General features: G+C 36.9%; 2 protein-coding genes across 7 annotated transcripts in view; both read right to left on the bottom strand.

Moving 5' to 3' along the window:
- CCDC138 (coiled-coil domain containing 138) overlaps window positions 1-9767 on the bottom strand; it is a 129753-nt gene extending 119986 nt beyond the window's left edge. For all 5 annotated transcript variants that reach the window (XM_044263799.1, XM_044263802.1, XM_044263801.1 and 2 more), the window contains exons 1-4: window positions 9653-9767; window positions 7885-7942; window positions 5601-5721; window positions 3383-3510 (exon numbers count right to left, since the gene is read on the bottom strand). In XM_044263799.1, the coding sequence (XP_044119734.1) occupies window positions 3383-3510; window positions 5601-5721; window positions 7885-7942; window positions 9653-9745 (400 nt within the window). In that variant the 5' untranslated portion in view covers window positions 9746-9767. The remainder of the gene's footprint in view (window positions 1-3382; window positions 3511-5600; window positions 5722-7884; window positions 7943-9652) is intronic.
- A 2002-nt stretch (window positions 9768-11769) lies between these two features.
- RANBP2 (RAN binding protein 2) overlaps window positions 11770-14977 on the bottom strand; it is an 85445-nt gene continuing 82237 nt past the window's right edge. For both annotated transcript variants that reach the window (XM_044263798.1, XM_044263797.1), the window contains 4 exons: window positions 14788-14933; window positions 13849-14122; window positions 13381-13715; window positions 11770-12998 (listed from right to left, as the gene is read on the bottom strand). In XM_044263798.1, the coding sequence (XP_044119733.1) occupies window positions 12693-12998; window positions 13381-13715; window positions 13849-14122; window positions 14788-14933 (1061 nt within the window). In that variant the 3' untranslated portion in view covers window positions 11770-12692. The remainder of the gene's footprint in view (window positions 12999-13380; window positions 13716-13848; window positions 14123-14787; window positions 14934-14977) is intronic.

Raw genomic sequence — 14977 nt, 5'->3', positions numbered from 1 at the left:
TTAAGTATTCTCAGAGTACTCTTCAGGAAGAGTTATTTTAAATATGAATTGTAGTATTGTTAAAAAGTTTCCGGTATTAAAAACAGTATGAAGGTTCTTCAAAAAGTTAAAAATAGAACTACCCTATGACCCAGAAACCACTACTAGATATTTATCCAAAGGACACAAAAATAGTGAATCGAAGGGGCACATACAGCTCAATGTTTATAGAAGCAATGTCCACAATAGCCAAAATGTGGAAAGAGTTCAGATGTCCATCAACAGATAAATGGATAAAGATGTGGTGTGTATATACTATATATACATGTATGTTACATATATACATATACACACATATACACATGTACACATATATAATACACATATATACATACACACACATACACACAGACAGTAGAATATTACTCAGCCATCAAAAGAATGAAATCTTGCCATTTAAAATGACATGGATGGAACTATAGGGTATTACACTAAGTGAAATAAGCCAAAGATAAATACTGCATGACTTCACTCATAGGTGGAATTTAAGAAACAAAACAGATGAACACAGGGGAAGGAAAGGAAAAATAAAATAAGATAAAAACAGAGAGGGAGGCAAACCATAAAAGACTCTTAACTATAGGGAACAAACGGAAGGTGTCTGGAGGAACTTAGGTGGAGGGAAGGGATAATTGAGTGATGGGCATTAAGGAGGGCACTTGATGTAATGAGCACTAGGTGTTATAGGCAACCAATGAATCACAAAATTCTACCCCTGACATTAATAATACACTATGTTACCTAAATTGAATTTAAATGGAAAAAAATTTTAAAGTCTTCAGTATTACATGCAGAAAGAATTATATATAGCAAATGTTGTAAATGTTAAAATTAGAAAATCTGGGTGAAGGCCTTACAGAAATTCTCTATGCTCTTTTTGCAATTTTTCTGTAAGTCTGAAATAACTTCAAAATGGACTTTAAAGTGCATAGAAACACTCAGGTATTACCTGCCTAGGCCAAGAAATGTGAAGTTACATCAGAAACCCCTAATCACATTCCCTTCTCTCCTCTAAACCAAATTAACCAAACCCAAATACAGCATTAATCATTGCTTTATTTTTTAAAAATTTTTATGATCTCAGTAAAAATTTAATAAAAATTAAGACTTTGTTTTGCCTGATTTTAAACAATATATAATGTCTGTAATTTATATAATGATGTAATTATGTAATTTCTATTACCTCCTTTAAATATGTTCTTGTATTAATGACAGAATCAGGTTCACAAATCTTCACTACTTTAACCTATTTTATATTTTTATATGTCAACATTCCACTACAGGTGGATATTTGAGCTCTTTGTCTATACAGGTGCTCTACAGTCTTGCATGTGGCTGCTGGTACACATGCTCAAGAGTTTCTCTAGGGTATATGATTAACAGCAATATTGCTGGATGATAAGGGACACATACAGGTTCAACTATGCCAGTGATACCAAACTGCTTGCCAAGGTGGTTATATTAATTTACTCTCCCAACAGCAATGGATGAACAAGTTCCTTTTGCTTCACCTTCTTTACCAACACTATATTGCCAGAATTTATTTTCTATTAGTACTAAAAGTGGTTTTAACTTGCATTAGCCTTCTTGAGAACCCTAGCTTTAAGAAAGGGGTCTCCTATTGCACTCCCCATCTTCGACAGACCTTAGGGAGCCAAAATAAAAAAAAATAATAACACAAATTTTTAACAAAGAAAAATGTTCTAGAGGGCCTGACTGGCTCCGTCTGTTAAGCACCATCTCTTGAGTTCGGCTTAGATCATGATCTCAGAGTAGTGAGATCAAGCCCCATGTGGGGCTCTGCACTCTTCAGTGAGTCCACTTGGGATTCTTTCTCCCTCTCCCTCTGTTCCCCCTCCTCCACATGTACATGTAAGCAGACGCACTCCCTAATAAATAAATCTTGAAAAAAAAAAAAAAAAACTGCACCTCACTCAGTTGAGCAAATGCCCCTAAAGTGAAAGTTCCATTTTTTTTAAAAGATTTTATTTACTTATCTATTTATTTAGAGTATAGGAGGGGGAAGAGAGGCAGAAGGAGAGGGAGAAAGAATCCCAGGAGACTCCAGTGGAGCACAGAGCCCTACACTGGGCTCAATCCCAGGACCCTGAGATCACAACCCTAGCTGAAATCAAGAGTTAGATGCCCAACTGAATGAGCCACCCAGGTGCCCCCAAAGTGAAAGACACTTTCACTGCTTTGCTTGCCTCTCTAGGTTCCCATTTCAGTCTGTAGCTTAAATATTCCTTAATTATGACAACTTTTAAATACATTCAACTTTTTTTCTTTTACATTATCCTGTATTTTCTGTTGTTTTTCAGTGGGAAAATACACCACATAGCAAGAAACACAAGTCCAGGCAGAATTACTTTTCACTTTCAAATGCTGAGGTGAATAGAAAGAGGATGATGAAGAGTGGGAAGGGAGAAATGAGCATGCTGTATGTAGACAATATATGCCAAGAAGAGATGCAAAAAGGCTATCAAAGGGGCAACACTGTTCTCAAAGTCCTGCAAACACTCTGGTTGCCTGTTGCCTTGAAATGCTGACAAAACTATGACATGCAGCCACATGTAGAGAGAGTTACTAAATAAGTGCCTGATGAAGCTATACCTTAAATAATCTGGAGTACTGTCTTAAAATATTAAAGGATTACTCAACTCTACCACCGTATTTAATGACTTCCTAACAAATACTAATATGAAGAAATATGAAGACATTATAAAAAATATTCAACTGATTATTAACTTATTTTGGTAATTTTGAGAACATAAGAATACTTCTGGAAAATAATGAAGTTTACTTTTCTCTTCTCCTTTAGTTAACAATAAGCACAGTTAATATCTCATGGCTTACAAAAATACAGAAGACAGAAATATACATACACTTGAGGACCAGTGTTATTACTATGGGATAAGCTTTATGTGCTCTACTTGACAAAGCTATTTTTTTAAAGATTTTATTTTTAAGTAATCTCTACACCCAATGTGGGGCTTAAATTGATAACCCTGAGATGAAGAGTCACAGGCTCTATGTACTGAGCCAGCCAGATACCCTGACAAAGCATCTTTTTAAGTAACTATTCTTTTTTTTCTTATTTTTTATTCTTATTTTTTATTTTTTTTATTTTTATTTTTATTTATTTGAGAGAGAGACAGTGAGAGAGAGCATGAGCGAGGAGAAGGTCAGAGGGAGAAGCAGACGCCCCACGGAGCCGGGAGCCCGATGTGGGACTCGATCCCGGGACCCTGGGATCATGACCTGAGCCGAAGGCAGTCGTCCAACCAAATGAGCCACCCAGGCGTCCCTTAAGTAACTATTCTAAAATGATTATCTCTTTTACCTTTTTCAATGTCTTTAAAAGACTGTTTGGTTATTTTGGAGGTACTAATTCTATGATCATTCTCAATTAACTCTTCTTTTGTTTCTTGTTGCTTCAAATCTTGAAAAGAATCCAGTTCATCATCTAGGCTTTAAAAAAAAAAAATCTAACAGCATTCTGGAAGTTTTCTACAGCATTTTAAAAAAGACAAAACTGCTTTTCAAATATTAACAGCATAACAACTGAAAAAATGTAACAAGCAAACATTTTTAAACATGGAAAACAAAATGTGAAATGTAAACCACTGATCCTAAAAAGTCACTACAGGTATTTTTCTATATATTCCAATGGGCTTAATTTAAAATGACATATACTGGGACGCCTGGGTGGCGCAGTTGGTTGGACGACTGCCTTCGGCTCAGGGCGTGATCCTGGAGTCCCGGGATCGAGTCCCACATCAGGCTCCCAGCTCCATGGGGAGTCTGCTTCGCTCTCTGACCTGCTCCTCGCTCATGCTCTCTCTCACTGTCTCTCTCAAATAAATAAATAAAATCTTTAAAAAAAAAAAAAAATGACATATACTTGTAGAATGCTCTATGACTTCCATACGCTTTCTTTTGATTCCTAATACTTCTGTGAGATAGATATACCAGCTACTATTAGCTATAATTTTAGCTAAAAGAGCTAACATTTAACAGGAAGAAACTAAAACCTAAAGAATTTAAATAACTGACCTAGCTAGTAAAAGGTACATAATCAGTATTTAAAATTATTAAGATATTTTTGCATTCTTTCATTCATCTTTAAAATCTGGTGTATATTTCGTACTTGTATTTCAAGTACTCAGTAGCCTCCTGTGCCCTGTGGCTACTATGCTGGATAGCACTATAATCCAGATTAGATCATAACTAGAGATTGTGAAAAAAAATGTTTAATGTTATAAAAACTTTCATAGCTCAAAAGCTTCAAGTCATAACTTGAAATTATTCCCAGACCATTTATGATAACAAAAATGATAAAACTATCAGTTAAATACAAGAAAATCATTTCCGGGACGCCTGGGTGGCTCAGCTGGTTAAGCAGCTGCCTTCGGCTCAGGTCATGATCCCAGCGTCCTGGGATCGAGTCCCACATCGGGCTCCTTGCTCGGCGGGGAGCCTGCTTCTCCCTCTGCCTCTGTCTGCTGCTCTGTCTGCCTGTGCTCGCTCTCTCTCCCTCTCTCTTTGACAAATAAATAAATAAAATCTTTAAAAAAAAAAAAAAAGAAAGAAAATCATTTCCAGAAATTCATAATTATCTCAAAAACAATTTTTATTTTTCTTATTCCATATTCAATCTACCTCATGTGCAAATCTTAAAACCACATCAACAAAGCCACATTGTGAATGCCAAATGAAACTGTAATAATAATGATAATAAAACATTTGAGTGCTTTTCTATGTACTAAGCACTGTTCTATGTGCTTTACATGAATGAATGAATGAAGAAAATGAGGCAATTATATAAAAAATTCAAGCATCCAAATATCAATTACCTTAATAATATACATATATTTTTGGCAGTTACATTTTCTTCTCCCCGTGATTATCTCAACATTTCATTTTGTATACGTATACATCTTTATGATTTAACATTATTTCAAAACGTTTACCCCTTCTTGATGCATTTAGCACCTCCTTCTGCCACATATTTATGGCATTTAATTTTATCTAATTCAAAACTTCATTTCTCCTTAGCTTCCACTGTTTTTATATTGGCTTCACCCACTCACAGCCCAACACTCTGCATGTAGTTAGCATCACCCGAGGCTGATTTCTTCAATCTCTCTCTCAACTACCTAAAATATAGCTTACCACACTAGTAGACACACAATGGATACTGAGTTAAATATCACTGTCTAACAACTCTGCATTCATTTTTATCCTAGGTCCTTTAAAAAAAAAAAAAAAAAAGAGCAAGGTTTTCATTTGGGTTCTGGATGGATAACCAGAAAAATAATTGTTCGTCTTTCATACTGTGCAAATAACTTTCCATTATACCACCAAACATACTGCTAGGTTTATGCTTTTATCACAGAAACACTCAGTAAAAATAAATCAGTCTCTTCAACCATTCAGCAGGCTCAGACTGCCTGTACTTCCTCTCAGAAAAAAAGCAAAGATATAAACAATCCTCCCTTTAATCTCAGTTTTTTTAGATACCAAAGGGAGAGTAATACTAAGGATTCAAGGTACTTTACCAATTCACATTTAGGTGTTTGAATGAACTACAAAGCGGTGTTGTGCAAAGCTTTCCTTCATCAGAATAACATCTTAATGATGAACCCACTTTATCTCCAGATGAGAAGATATCCAAACCATCTGTTAACAAAAAAATAAAATAGCAGAGATTACTAAAATCAGATACTAATCTCATTCTAGGCTTCTAAAGGTAAGGCAGCAAAATTACCTAATGATTTCTTATCTGTATGTCTCTGTAATGAAAACTTCACAAAATAGGCATCAAATCTTATATAGCACTTTACTGATTTCAAAATGCTCTTTCATTTATTATCTTATTTGATCTTAGCAACAACTAGCTTACTATGAAGTTAGCAGAATAGGCGCCTTTAACCCTATTCCAATGATGTGAAGTCTAAGGACCAGAGAAGTTACCTGAAATTACCCAAGTAACAGAACCAACAAATGGAAAGACTAAAATTTAGAATCCAGTCTTCTTTCTACCTAATCATTATATGTCAACAGTCTTCAAATATTAAACATTTTATAATTTTATATATTTTAAACATTAAACTTTTTTTTATTAGAGAGCACAAGTGGGAGGGGCAGAGAGAAAGAGAATCTCAGATTTTGCACTGAGCATGGAGCCCAACACAGGGCTTGATCTCACAACCCTGAGATCCTGACCTGAACTAAAAACAAGAGTCAGACACACTTAACTGACTGCACCACCCAGGCACCCCTAAACACTAAACATTTAACAGACTATTAGCTTCTATCTAAACTGAGTAAAAGGCAAAAGAGCTTCTCTGATAAGAAATTTAGAAATTTAAAAAAAATTTTTTGAATCATCTGATTTTTTAACAGAGGCAGAATTTAGGGATTCATCAGTTGTGTATAACACTCAGTGCTCATTACATAAGTGCCCATCTTAATGCCCATTATCCAATTACCTCTTCCCCCTTACCCTTCTCTTTTCCAGCAACAATCAATTTGTTCCCTATAGTTAAGAGTCTCTTGTGGTTTGTCTCCCTCTCTGTTTTTATCTTATTTTTTCCTTTCTTTCCTCTATGTTCATCTGTTTTGTTTCTTAAATTCCACCTATGGGTGAAATCCTATGGTATTTGTCTTTTTCCTGACTTATTTCGCTTAGCACTTAGCTTATGCTATAGTTCCATCCATGTCATTGAAATCTATGCATCCTTGTCTAGCACGCATTTTTCCCCATCAGAAATTAAATGAGCTATACTTTTTAGTCATATATTTTATTTTTTTAAAGGATTTTATTTATTTATTTGACAGAGAGACAGCGAGAGAGAGAACACAAGCAGGGGGGTTGGGGGAGGGAGAAGCAGGCTTCTTCCAGAGTAGGGAGCCTCACGCAGAGCTCAATCCCTGGACCCTGGGATCATGAAGTGAGCTGAAGGCAGACATTTAAGGACTGAGCCACCCATACGCCCCTTTAGTTATATTTTAAAAAGCTGGAAATTTGGGGCACCTGGGTGGCTCAGATGGGCTAAAGCCTCTGCCTTCAGCTCAGGTCATGATCCCAGGGTCCTCAGGCTCTCTGCTCAGCGGGGGTCCTACTTCCTTCTCTGCCTGCCTCTCTGCCTACATGTGATCTCTGTCAAATAAATAAATAAAATCTTTAAAAAAAAAAAAAAAAAGAGCTGGAAATTTTAGGGGAAATTTCAAAACTAAAATACAATTTTAAGATATTTTTAAGATACCAGACTCAGTAAAATTGGGTTTTTTTTTCATGTTGAAGGAATGTTTCGGAAGAGTGTTTACAAAATTTCAAAATGAAACTTGGAAAAAAAATGAAATTCTCTAATCTACCATCTGACAAACTTTTAAAGACAATGTTTCTGCTATCATCTCAAAATTCAATGATTATACTTACTAGTAAAAACATCACTGAAGAAGTATCAGCAAATCAAGACTAATGGTTAATTAGCTATATATGTTAGTTCCAGATGACCACATAATGTTCCAATCCACCCAATCTCACAGTATAATTATCTTTATCAAGTACATTTGGTTAAGTTCTTCCAGTGCAACAATTATTACCCCTGTAACTTGGAAAAGTTTATGCTTTAAAAAAAATAACAAATAGTTTTCTTTATCTAATACACTATTTTTTAACAATTTTAAAGGCAAAAATGCTGTAACTGAAACACCAAAAAGAATTCATTCGATGTTGAAAACATCTTACACATTTAAACCCCCAAAATCCTGATTACTGTTTTCTCTCAGATTAAATGTTAAAACTCCCAAATATAAAAAAATACTCCATCAGCTTACCTGGGGAGGTTAGAGATCTTCTCTTCCATTTAGCCTGATCAAAACTTGAAAAATCATACTTAAAAGAAAAAAGACATATCTAATTTATATATTAAGAATCAATCTACAGTCTCAAGAGTTCCCCACAAATTATGTATTAAGTACAAGGGATAATTACAAAGGTTAGAGTGGACATACTGGTAAGACACTACCTTAACCAAGTGGTCAAAATTTTTATCACCAATAATGGGACAAAGCAACATCACATGTCGCCTAATGAACAGGAGCAACAAATACATCACTCCTGCCAAAAATGCATAAAACTGGTATCTATCTAGTCATGAGGTGTATTCAGAGAAACTCAGTTGTCCTATGCTCTTCAAAAATATCAACATTATGAAAGGCAAAGACTTAAGAACCTGTTCCAGAATAAAGGCAACAGAAAACTAAATACAATGCTCATTTGTGGATTGTATCTGCACCGGGAGAAAATTTTACAAAGGACATTATTGAGATAATTGGTGAAATTTGAATACGGACTATACATTACATATTACTGTATAAATGGTAAGTCTCCTTAATTTATTACCGTGGATATGTAAGAGAATATCCTTATTCCTAGAAAATACACTTAAGTATTCATATTTGGGGGTAAAAGTATCACAGTGCCTGCAAGCTACCCTTCAATAGCTCAGCAGGAAAAGGGGTGTATGTAATGTCAAAACTAGGAAGATAGAGCTTCCCTATGACCCTGCAATTACACTCCTGGGTATTTACCCCAAGGATACAGATGTCCTGAAAAGAAGGGCCATCTGTACCCCAATGTTTATAGTAGCAATGGCCACGGTTGCCAAACTATGGAAAGAACCAAGATGACCTTCAACGGATGAATGGATAAAGATGATGTGGTCCATATACACTATGGAGTATTATGCCTCCATCAGAAAGGATGAATACCCAACTTTTGTAGCAACATGGACGGGACTGGAAGAGATTATGCTGAGTGAAATCAGTCAAGCAGAGAGAGTCAATTATCATATGGTCTCACTTATTTGTGGAGAATAACCAATAGCATGGAGGACAAGGGGAGATGGAGAGGAGAAGGGAGTTGGGGGAAATTGGAAGGGGAGGTGAATCACGAGAGACTATGGACTCTGAAAAATAATCTGAGGGTTTTGAAGTGGCGGGGGGGCGGGGGGGTACCAGGTGGTGGGTATTATAGAGGGCACGGCTTGCATGGAGCACTGGGTGTGGTGAAAAAATAATGAATACTGTTTTTCTGAAAATAAATAAATTGAAAAAATTAAAAAAAAAAAACTAGGAAGATAATAGTAACGCAAAAGTGGCAAAATGTTAACTGGTGAATCCAAACGAAGTGTCCAAAAGAGTTCTTTGCATTATTCCTGCAACTTTAATTTTGGAATTCTTTCCAAATAGGAAGGGTTTTAAAGGAATTAAAATTGCTTTTTGAACTCCACACCAGTCACTTGTAAATTAACGTGCCATACCACCATGTCTGATACATCATAAACCTTCAAGAATTTATGGTGAAGGCATTTTTCTGGTAGAAAATCTGTTTTTCCCACGTCGGGAGCATCTGCGGCCACGAAAGACTTCTGCTCCTCCCGCCTCCTTTCGCTAACCCTGTTTCCGGCAGAGTGGCTCGAGGCCCGGAGAGTCACTTCCCCGCCCGGGAGCCTTCCTTCGGCACCTCGACCCCGAGGCTTCACACCTGCCGGAACCCGCCCGCGGGCACAGGGAAGGGTCGAGGTGAACGGCTAGGCCTCACCTCGGCGAAGCGGCTGCCCCCTAGTCCGTAGCGGCTTTTGAGACGCTCCACTACCAAATCCTGCCCGGGCGGCTTCACTAGCCTCGGCTCCATATTGCGCCCAGCTCGCCGTTGTCTCCCCGGGAACAGCTTTCAAACACAGAGCTGCGGGGCGCGCAGGGGCGGAGCTCGCGCAACGGAACGGCGACGTGACGCACGGTGCGCCCCGCCCCTCGGGGGGATGGTCGGGAGCGGCGCGGAAACGCAGGAAGGCCCAGCCTGACTGGGCGGCGGCGGGCGTAGCCATAAGAGCGCGGCCACTTAAGTTGAGCCCGGGAGCCGGAGGCGAGGGAGAGGAGCGCAAACTGGAGTCCCTCTCTCACTCTCTATACTACGTTAAAAATGTCCGGGTGTTACAAACGTTTTTCCTGCTGAATGATTTAACGACCAATGCCTTTACTCCTGTGTTAACTGGGCTAAGTGGCATTTTATCTTTGACTTCAATTTTTTGCTACTTGCTACCGAACAAAAAGTCCGGTAGTCCACAGCAGTTACACTTTAGCAGGTGTGGCCCCTCACGGGAGGGCGCTCGGCCGTAGCCTCAGGCACCCCACGGCTTCTCGGGAAGCCACTACTTGCTCCCCAACCTGTGCGCCTTGCGTGCATGTGGGAATGCGTACACGCTACGTCCACAGACGACGTGGTCACCAGGACGGTCCAAATCTGACTTGGTGGCAACCCTCTCTTGGCTCTAATATAGCTTACGTGTATTTAGGGTGCGTTTGGACATACGAAAATAGTGTTCTTTCATCAGGATGGCCTTTGCTAACTGTAAAAAGGCAAAAATCAAGAATACATCGTACTCCAAAGCACAGAATTCTTAAAAAGGATTACTCCCTTACTTGCCCTGCCATTGGCCTGGGTTCCATATGTATCTTAAAAAAGCAGTATTAGAGGGGCGCCTGGGTGGCTCAGTGGGTTAAAGCCTCTGCCTTCGGCTCAGGTCATGATCCCAGGGTCCTGGGATCAAGCCCCGCAGCGGGCTCTCTGCTCAGCAGGGAGCCTGCCTCCTCCTCTCTCTATGCCTACTTGTGATCTCTGTCAAATAAATAAAATCTTTAAAAAAAAAAAAAAAAAAGCAGTATTAGAGGGGGTGCCTGGGTGGCTCAGCGGATTAACCTTCTGACTTGGCTCAGGTCATGATCCCAGGGTCCTCGGATCAGATAGCCCCACATCAGGCGCTCTGCTCAGCGGGGGGCCTGCTTCCTTCTCTGCCTGCCTCTCTGCCTGCTTCTGATCTCTGTCAAATAAATAAATAAAATCTTAAAAAAAAAAAAAGCAGTATTAGAATGTGAATTCCCTGTATCAATGTAATGAATGTAAGAGCATGTACTTTTTTTTTTTTAACAGCTTTTCCCAACACCCAGAACAGGGCCAGGCATTTGTACATGCTCAATATATATTGGGATGGTATACCAACCCAAATCCTCTATTAAACCGAGACTAATTGAAAGGAATAACTGAATAACCACTTAATTTTTCTCATTTATACAATTACACTAGTGTGATCCTTTACTCTTCTAAATTGTGAATGTTCAACATTCTGGACATTCTCGACAATCTGGACTAACAAGTCCTAGATTCTCTGGAGTATCAAGTTCTTCAAATGCCAAAGGTTAAGAAGATCATTTTTAAAAGTAGTTACCTGAAAATCATTTATACCAATACTCTTTGCCATCAAATATTACTTACAATGTACAAATAATTTTTTTATACTCTGTTTTAAACAGATTTCTAATGAGACAAGAATAGAAAGTCAAGGCAGTTGGGGGGAACACAGGAGGGTAGTCACTGTTGGTAATCAGAATACACAGTATTTTGTGCTCTAGATTCCTTATAGTTGCATATTGAGTAGGCTGATGAGAACATCTCCCCCTCACTAACTCCCTCCACCACGTTTTTAGCGCAGTTTGCCTTTTGATACTAATCATTTTCAAATAAATTTTTAGTGTGTATGTATCAAACTTGAAGTCACTTTCTTGGGAGCCTTGGAAATTATGTGGTAGTCTGATTTACAGAACTTAACTGTCCTCTTCACTTTGGCTCTAGGATGAACAAACAACTAGATGCACAAGTAATAAGTTTTTTAAATGTCATGGCTGTTAACAATTGTCACTTTATTTTTGCTACAAAATTCACCAGAAAAAGGTACTGCAACAATCTAGTATAAAGCAAATCTTTAACCAAAGAACATGGTATAGACCTTTTTAAAATAGTCATACTTTATCACAACAACTGCAAGGAAAAATTCAAGTTCTATCAGAACCAAGCTGCAGTTTGAGGTAGTAGAAACAGATGACAGAGAAGTTAAAAAAAACAAAAATTTAAAAAAAAACTAAGGAAATACTTGTTTAAAATGTAAAAATTAATTTAATACCTTTGAAAGGGCACAGGAAACTACATATCATTTAAGAAAAGAAGGTACTCTACTTAAAAGTTAATTTAACTATACAGGAGGTGCAAGGATTATAGAAGAGCACTTTGGTTAAGTCTCTACCCTCTGTGGCTCTACCCATTCATAAGTGAGTCTCTATGCATAAATGAGCACACCAATATTTAAAATTACCAAATATATTTCAAATCTAAAATAAAAATCATCCAAGTTGTGGTCCCTTTATTCAAATGGTAAATTTATCCATGCAGGAAATTCAGTATCTTAAAAGGTAAAATTAAATTGCATATATCATATTCCTTCAATAGTTTGAGAAGGTCTATTGCTTTTAACAAGATTAGTATTATTCCATTTTAATACAGATATGTCAGGAGTACATAAACACAAGTACACCTGATTTACACCAGTGTTTAAACTTTTATTTCACACCATGCAAGGTCAATTATAACACATTAAAAAGTGACAACAGCTATAAGCTGCAATTGTACATTTATACATTGGAAACGTCCATTTTCAAAAGCTGAACATAATTATTACCATATTGTCACAACAGCTAAGCTTCAATTCAACTGTTTATACAGGTAAAATTTACTAGAAAAAACAATGATTTTATAACTGTCCACATTCTGTGATACTAATTCTTCGACTAACAGACCCTTTAGGAGAGCCAAATGATTCAATCTTTTTCACAGTATCCATGCCATCCTTAACAAACCCAAATACTACATGCTTAAAGTCCAAATGTTCTGCTTTTTTCAGTGTTATAAAAAACTGAGAATTATTGGTATCCCGGCCTCGATTGGCCATTGATAGTAAGCCAGGACCAGTATGTTTCACATCAAAATTTTCATCTTCAAATTTATCTCCATAGATAGATCGTCCTCCTGTTCCATCATGTTTGGTGATATCTCCCCCCTGAAAGAAGATTTCAATTATTAAGAATTTTGAAGAAAATAATAAAATACCACAGATCTACCACTACAATGTCAAGTCCTAAAAATGCGACTTCCTTGAGAATGTGGTTTGAAAACTAAGAAATACCCATTTTTGAAGACAAAAATGAAAAGGTCGTTTGCCTACCCTCAATTTCTAGCAGGTTTCAAGGTATCAGAAATTTAAACCATTTTACGTTGAAAGTTTTTGTAGGGATAGGAAGTTGGATGTGACACCAACTAATATGCAGAAAAGCTTAAAGAAATCTTAAGAAAATTCCAGGTGAAGAGAAACACTCAAAATTTCCCAAGTTCGTGTGGTTCACTTTCTAGACTTCAACTGTGATACACAATTAAATACTTACTTGGCAAACAAAATCTGGAATTACTCTGTGAAAAATGGAGTTCTTGAAGCCAAAGCCTTTCTCTCCAGTGCAGAGTGCTCTGAAGTTCTCTGCAGTCTGAGGAACAATGTTTGAAAATAATTCCATGGTTATACGTCCTAGAGGTTCATCGTCTGCGCAAACATCAAAAAACACCACAGGATTTGTCTCCTTCGATAACTCTGCTGTCAGTGATACTTGTCCTTTTTGGAGTTTCAATAAATTCTGTTGACATTCTTCAAATTTTTTTTTAAAACAATCAGCCATTTCTTTGGTTTTAAACCTTACTGCAAGCTGTTCCACTTTGGCTTCTCCATCTATTAAACAAAACAAAACAACATAGGGACAACCTTAATATTAAAATAACTGTTATAAGCTATCTTACATATTTGTTATGGATTTTAGAAAAGACCAAAAAAGTAAAAAGTAGCATTTGCATATAGAACTCACCAGCATAATCTGAGGCAGTCCAAACTAAAGCATTGTTCGAAACATTCAAGGGTTTTAATTCCATTGTTTTGGTGATGACATGGTTTGCACACACTTTAAAAACCTGGTCTCTTCTCATTAGGATCCGGTAGTAATTCTTCATTGTATGCCAAAGAATCTTTATGTCTCCTACACCACGCTCTTTCCACTGACTGACCTCTCGATCCCATCTATAGAGTTTGGCTCTCTCTTTAAATAAAATTTCTTCATCTTCTTCTCCAGATTTTACTTCTACCTATGACAGCAAATAAAATTATAAGCTGCTGCTTTTAACATATTACATGAAAAATTCCAAAGAACCAAATTCCACACAATATTGTCGTTGCAATGACATTAACGGAATTTGAACTATAGTATCAAGATAAATTCCAAGGGCTAGGAATACATCTGATTTGGATGAAGCAGTAAAGACCTGATTTGTCATGAAATATTTCTCTTATATAGTATTCTTCCTACTTTTGGAAAGTAAATACATTGTTTTACGGGACAGAAGAGATTCCAAAAAGTGTTCTTAAAGAGAAATTATCAACTACTGACTGTAGATGAAAACTGACAAAGTAATTTGCCTAAAATAACATTCTTGTCCTTTTTATTAGAAGAATTTTGGCAAGTATGAGACTGGATACTTTTAACTTCCAGAATTATATTATGAAAACAAGATATTCTAAAAATATATGAAAAAAACTTAGTTCTTCCCAAAAATTTCATGTAGAATTTGTATTTATATATGTGTCATATATTATATATATATATATAAAAATATAAAAAACTGGGAGATATATGTATGGAGATATATATTGCCTCCACTTGAAAGGGTAAATATTCTGAAAGAAATGCAAACAAAGTTAGTCCTGCAAGTCAAGCCTATGTCAAGTTTAGTTCCATTCTTTTAATGTTTACCTCAGGTAATGACACTATTGGTTCAAAATGGATATCTTCATTGTGAACTACTTCTTCATCACTACCATCTTCATCTTCGCCAACTTTACTGGTTGACTGTGCTCCAAACACAGCTGCTCCAGTATTTGCCCACTGGAAATTCTTATCTGATGAATAAATTAGGATATTTAAACAGTGGTATCAAATTTTC

The sequence above is a fragment of the Neovison vison genome, chromosome 8 (assembly GCF_020171115.1).
Source record: "Neovison vison isolate M4711 chromosome 8, ASM_NN_V1, whole genome shotgun sequence".
Lineage (NCBI taxonomy): Eukaryota > Metazoa > Chordata > Mammalia > Carnivora > Mustelidae > Neogale > Neogale vison.
The sequence above is the reverse complement of the archived record's forward strand: the minus strand, read 5'-3'. Positions and strand labels throughout refer to the sequence as shown.